General features: G+C 42.2%; 1 protein-coding gene across 1 annotated transcript; it reads left to right on the forward strand.

The window, feature by feature from the left end:
- Positions 1-1,814: 1,814 nt before the first annotated feature.
- Positions 1,815-5,159, forward strand: dusp1 (dual specificity phosphatase 1). The gene is made up of 4 exons (XM_062425529.1): positions 1,815-2,431; positions 2,691-2,836; positions 2,958-3,177; positions 3,875-5,159. The coding sequence occupies exons 1-4, from the start codon at positions 2,023-2,025 to the stop codon at positions 4,228-4,230; spliced, it is 1,131 nt and encodes a 376-aa protein (XP_062281513.1). The 5' UTR covers positions 1,815-2,022; the 3' UTR covers positions 4,231-5,159.
- The last annotated feature ends 841 nt before the right edge of the window (positions 5,160-6,000 follow it).

Here is a 6,000-nt window from a genome sequence, read left to right on the forward strand (position 1 = left end):
CACTCTGTTGTGATTGGTTAAGTTTCTGTTCTTTAAGCTTCCCCTCCCCCTCTTCCTTTCTCACCTAACACATCTATCGTCCCTCTACTGAAATAAAACAGAGGAGACAAAACGGTCTGGATGTGGATTCACAGGGCTGAAAGTCCTCACTTCAGGTTACAGTAAAGTGAGAATGATGTCACAACCTACATAGTGTATGTCAGACAGATGTTTTAAGCTTAAACCTCTTAGTGCATATGTCATGATATTTAAACTTATAAAGACTCTATTACAAATAAATTGGATGTTTAATGCAACATAAACATAATCTGTTTATAATGTGACTGGTGAGATACTGTTGACCTACAATTCAAATAGGGTTTTAACTGGGATGTTGCAACACTGCCTGTTTTTTTAAGTCTGCTTACTAAACATTTGTTTCACAACAAAACACTTAAACACACCCTCCTGTCAGCAGGCGTGTGTTGCCCGTCAATAATGAGTCTAATACCGGTTCCTGCTAATGAGACAGCAGTGTTCCCCACTCTGAGTCAGCAGATGGAAAGGGTTTCCCAGAGTGACAGTAATCTTGTTTGCTTTTTTAAAAATATACTCTCCTTTTGGAAAACATCTCTGTTTCAGTTAGGTCACACATGAAACAAAACCGAGAGGTTGGCAAATCTCCATCTGCTGTTGTCTTCCAGGTAGACCAGTGTTTTGTTTCTCAGCATGTGGAAATTTACTGGACTTCAGATTTCTATACAGTGATTAACTTTTATGGTTAGCCTTTGCTCTCGGGGCATTGAACACTATGTACCTCTGACTAATAAAAACAAAGAATAAACTTTTATGGCCCCCATGTCAGATATTTACTTATTATCTTGTTATTTGTCAACTCTTAGGTGAAGAGGCAAAATAGAAATCTAATTAAACACTAACATCATGGAAAATTTGGCAAATTCCTTATTTACTGACATACAGATTTTACACATACACTTAAAATTAGGAAGTATAAGATGTATGATATATATGTGTGAGAGAATGATACCATCAGTGATTGTCAACCTTTATTAGACCAGGAAATGACTAAATGTGGCCCATTTTAAAACCAAATAAACACATAGTCAGTCCAAATAATCAGACTGTATTCCAACTTGAATATTTTATTACTTAGTAGAGTAGGCCTTTACCCTTGGATTTTTTCCAATGACAGTTGAAGTTGTTATAATAGTTTCTCTGCTCATGTAGCTGATATATAAAACTTTGTGGAAACTGGCCAAAAATTGTTTCTTGGGCTAAACTGGTGGTTGCTGCCAAAATATATAAGTAGTTGTTTTTATAATACATTATTATGAAGAGGTTATTAAACGTTTCACCGAGTGAAATTCTGTGAGCATTAAGGTATAACTAAATTTCATACTTTACTATTTAGTCATTCTCTATCTAGTAGGTTACTCAACCACAAAAACTTCATGTGGAAAAAAGTGACAGAATACATACTTCATTAGGAACCTATGCCATCTAATGCAACCCAGAGTGACGTTAATACTATGAAGAGTTTAAGAAAACAGCTGGGGAATGAAAAAACAAAACAAACAAACTAAACAATAAAGAAACTAAAAGGAGATAGACCGACTGGCCTAGTATAAAGTTTCATGAAGGCGCGTCCCCGTGTTGTACGTGCACTGCTATGCCCTGAACACAGTGACGTCAGACTACTGGCAATAAGCCAAGAGGGGAGGTCGGCTGACGTCAGTGTCCTCTCATTCACAAAGGAGGGTGGTATATAAACGCTCTTCAAAGCGCTCAGAGGCAGAAAACTACTCACTGTAAAAGTTCAACATATTAACTGTATAAGAGGAACCACAATTACAGGATACACTCAAGTGGAGGAAACGACCAGCTGCGATAGTCTTAAAAACTTTTTTGCCTGTGTTTGTGTTTTGGCTTTTTTTTTCTCGCAACAACAAACAAGCTCTTCTAACCGGAACAAAGGACTTTGTAACTTTGGGAGAAAGCCGTTTTTCCTGCCGTTCAAGCTTTATGTATTTGGATTTAATATTTCTATCCCGCCGCCCTACTATGGTCATAATGGAGGTCCCCACCATCGACTGCGCGTCCCTCCGTGGCTTGCTGGAGGGCGACGTCCTGGACTGTCTGGTGTTGGACTGCCGATCCTTCTTGTCCTTCAACTCGTCCCACATACCGGGCTCATACAACGTCCGCTTCAGCACCATAGTGCGCAGGAGAGCCAGGGGGGGCCTGGGACTCGAGCACATTGTCCCTAACGAGGACACGAGGAACCGGCTCCTGTGCGGGGAGTATCAATCCGTAGTGCTTCTTGACGACCGCAGTTCAGATTTAAGCCACGCTAAGAAAGACGGGACATTGATGCTTGCTGTTACAGCCCTGTGTCGCGACCGATGCGGAGCCAATGTGTTTATTCTCAAAGGTAAGATAAAATAAAAGAAAAGTGGCTCATAGCGTGAAATATCCTGGCACAATTGTTTCACTGTATCCTAACAACGGGGCAACAAATGCGGATTACAGCTGTCACCATACCAGCTGGTGCAGCAGTAAACAATGTTCCAAAATAACCCCCATGAGCAGTTGTCACCTTTTTGGAGACACGCGCATGAATGTAGATCTGTCTCTCTTGTGCTTGTCTCGGTGTCCTGACCTTTTCTCTCCCTTTTACCCCTCTTGTCCAGGTGGATTTGAAACATTTTCCGCAGAGTATCCAGAGATGTGTACCAAACCCTCCCCTCCACAAGGACTCAGCTTGCCTCTGAGCTCCAGTCATCCTGAGAGTGCTGATCCAAGCTGTAGTCCATGCAATACCCCTCTATATGACCAGGTTTGTTTCATTTTTAAATAATCACACATAAACTACAAGAGATGATGTATTTTTCACTTCCTGTTGTATTGTTTTGAAGTTCACTGAATGAGGTTGTTTTGTTTATTTTTCTTCTGTATAGGGGGGTCCAGTGGAGATCTTGCCTTTCCTGTACCTTGGCAGTGCTTACCATGCCTCTAGAAAAGATATGCTTGACATGTTGGGGATCACCGCTCTCATCAACGTCTCTGCCAACTGTCCCAACCACTTTGAGGACTCCTTCCTCTACAAGAGCATCCCTGTCGAGGACAACCACAAAGCCAATATCAGCTCCTGGTTCAACGAGGCAATCGAGTTTATCGGTGAGTAGGTCCACCAGTTTTTACCCCTTCAACTGTCAAATATGAGCGCCTATTGCAGCTGTTACCTCTGAGCCGGTTGATGGCAAGCAACACAATCACCCAACCCCTCCCTCCCCTTCCTTCACTCCACTCTTTGACTCCCAGATTTAAATTTTAAAAAGTTCCCTCCAAAACCGACCAGCTGGCTCGGCACAGGCCCCCCACTCCACCACAATGGTGGTTACATCATCACCTCTCAGGCGTAGAAAAAGGGGATCCCCCCCCCCTTTTTTTTAATGAATCGTGAGGCAACGGCCCCAAACTAGTTTTGCAGTGGGTTGGCTGGCTGGGCTTGAATAGCTCCCTCCACGCCACTCTTTGTTCTGGCTAAACAAAAGGCAATTTCTCCTCACTCACTGTCGGTCTTCCTCCCAGATCAATACCCCCAGCAGGGGTCTGTTCCCCTTCTTTGTCCATCCGGACTGCCTCCTTTGGGAATAACCCCCACAGGCTCACACCCCGCACCCCTATAAACTGTGTTCCTGTGTCTTAATGGGAGCTATTGAATTTAAATAGCAATTGAAAGTGTTGCAAGGACAATTGTGTTTATGCTTTCCTGTGACAGGCTGCGTTTTCACCTCCATTTGTAGCAAACACATTTCATCACCTCGTAGATGTTTACAGTGCATTAATCTTTCTATCTCTTTCTCCCCACCAGACTCTGTGAGAAACAAAGGAGGTCGTGTGTTTGTGCACTGTCAAGCAGGCATCTCCCGCTCTGCCACCATTTGCCTTGCCTACCTCATGCGGACCAACCGCGTGAAGCTGGATGAGGCCTTCGAGTTTGTCAAGCAGCGCCGCAGCATCATCTCCCCCAACTTCAGCTTCATGGGCCAGCTCCTTCAGTTTGAGTCCCAGGTCCTGGCCACATCTACCTGCTCCTCAGAGGCGGGCAGCCCAGCCATCGGCAACAGCAGCACAGTATTTAATTTCCCAGTCTCCATCCCCGTACACGCCTCCGCCGGCCAGCTCTCATTCCTCCACAGTCCCATCACTACATCTCCCAGCTGCTGAAGAAGGTGTTGGGAGCACAGACTCTGTTTTGACTTGAACTGCAACTCTGCAATAAGTGACTCTGTAAAGAGCACAGCACAAAACACAGATTTAAATTCATTTTACAGTGATACTGGTATCACTAGATAAAATGGGAGTTATTGCTTAGGGTCAGTTCATTTGACTCTGCTGGCCACATTTGTCTACGTTGGATTCATCATTTCAAGGGGAGATTTGATTGCTACCGCTAGGCAGTATTGATGTTTAACGTCCTGTATACATGTGAATGTCATCCATAGTTTTATGACTTGGGAAAATTGAGGTTGTCCCTGTAGTGGAAGATGGAAGTATCTGAATAATCTTTATTCAAAAGACTGTTTTTTTTTCTCGTTTTTTTCATATCATGAAGGCAACTGCTTTTGATAATCACAATCATTTTAAGCAAGCACAATGGAGAGGGCTTACAGTTGTCTCAGGAATCCTCTCAAATGTCAATTTTGCCTCCTGACCTGGTTAAAGGAAGCGATATAGACCTATTGCCCAACATGGCATGGAAGTTACTCCTTCATTTGACGAACAATGAATGTATCCCCCTCTTTTCAGTGTAGATGTGGAAGACATTTTCAAGTTCAGTTTGAGAGTCTAAAGGGTTGCCAATTCAAATGCAAAAACCTGCCTTTTCAAGACATCATCAAACCTTGACGATCCTGACACATCGGGGAAATCAACCATTAAATACCTCATGTTTCTGTACTGTGTACTGCAGCTCTGAGACGGACAGAACCCCTAAAACTACTAAAAAATGGGGCCAGGTAGTCTTCATTGACTGCAATCTGACATATTTATTGAACTAAAGTAATATATTTCTTTATCATATCTATTTTTGCATATGTTTGTCTAAATGTTTGTTTTTATACCATTGAATAAATCTCATTTGACTTTTGTACTCATTTGGTGATCTTCTCATTTTTTGTGCATGACTTCATATACTGTTGATGTTTCTCTAATAATATAGCAAATTCTAGAGATTATAAATATAGTTTTCTGACATAGATACATAACCAGCAGCCAATAACATGCTGCTATTTGAGGTAACAAATAAATAGAAAACATTTATCTTTGCAATAAAATGACATCTTCAGGGTATAGCCTAAACATTATACTCATTTTCCCCCCAAAATATAAACTACACAGAGTTCAGGATTTAGTATTGTTTCCACAGTTCCAACAAAACATATTTTATATTATTATAATGTATGTTTATGATAATAGCCTTCATATAACCACAAATATGTGTATGCGTTTCATTTTTGAGCAAATGAATGTCCATCCTAAAACCGCTGAAAACCTAAAAGAGAAACCATTCAACACGCTGTATGAAACTTTGTTCCCTTCCCTTCCTGCTTGGTTTTGTGTGATGGAATCCTATCATATATCTGCATGAGGATTTTGCCCACATAAGAAGCATGATGTCATGGCGTCGTCCATTGTTCGGGCCACACTCCCTCTCTATGAACCCATCTGAGGCCAGCACAACAGCAGGAGGCCCAAAGAATCGGCTAAGGAGCCCTCCCTCTGTGGCCTCAATAGGAGCAGCTGCAAGGCGTTTGGGAAAAGTGTGACAACTAAAGAGCATTCACGGCTCAGTCAAGCACCGGCCTTGTGTCCCCTGTCTCACACACCAATGGGAGGTTGGGACAGAGAAAGGGAAAGGAATACGTTTGGGTTGCAAATTAGCCAAAACATTGGCCATGACCTTAGGTGGTGTGTGATTAAAAAAGAAGAAAAAAA

This window comes from Scomber scombrus, chromosome 9, assembly GCF_963691925.1.
Source record: "Scomber scombrus chromosome 9, fScoSco1.1, whole genome shotgun sequence".
Lineage (NCBI taxonomy): Eukaryota > Metazoa > Chordata > Actinopteri > Scombriformes > Scombridae > Scomber > Scomber scombrus.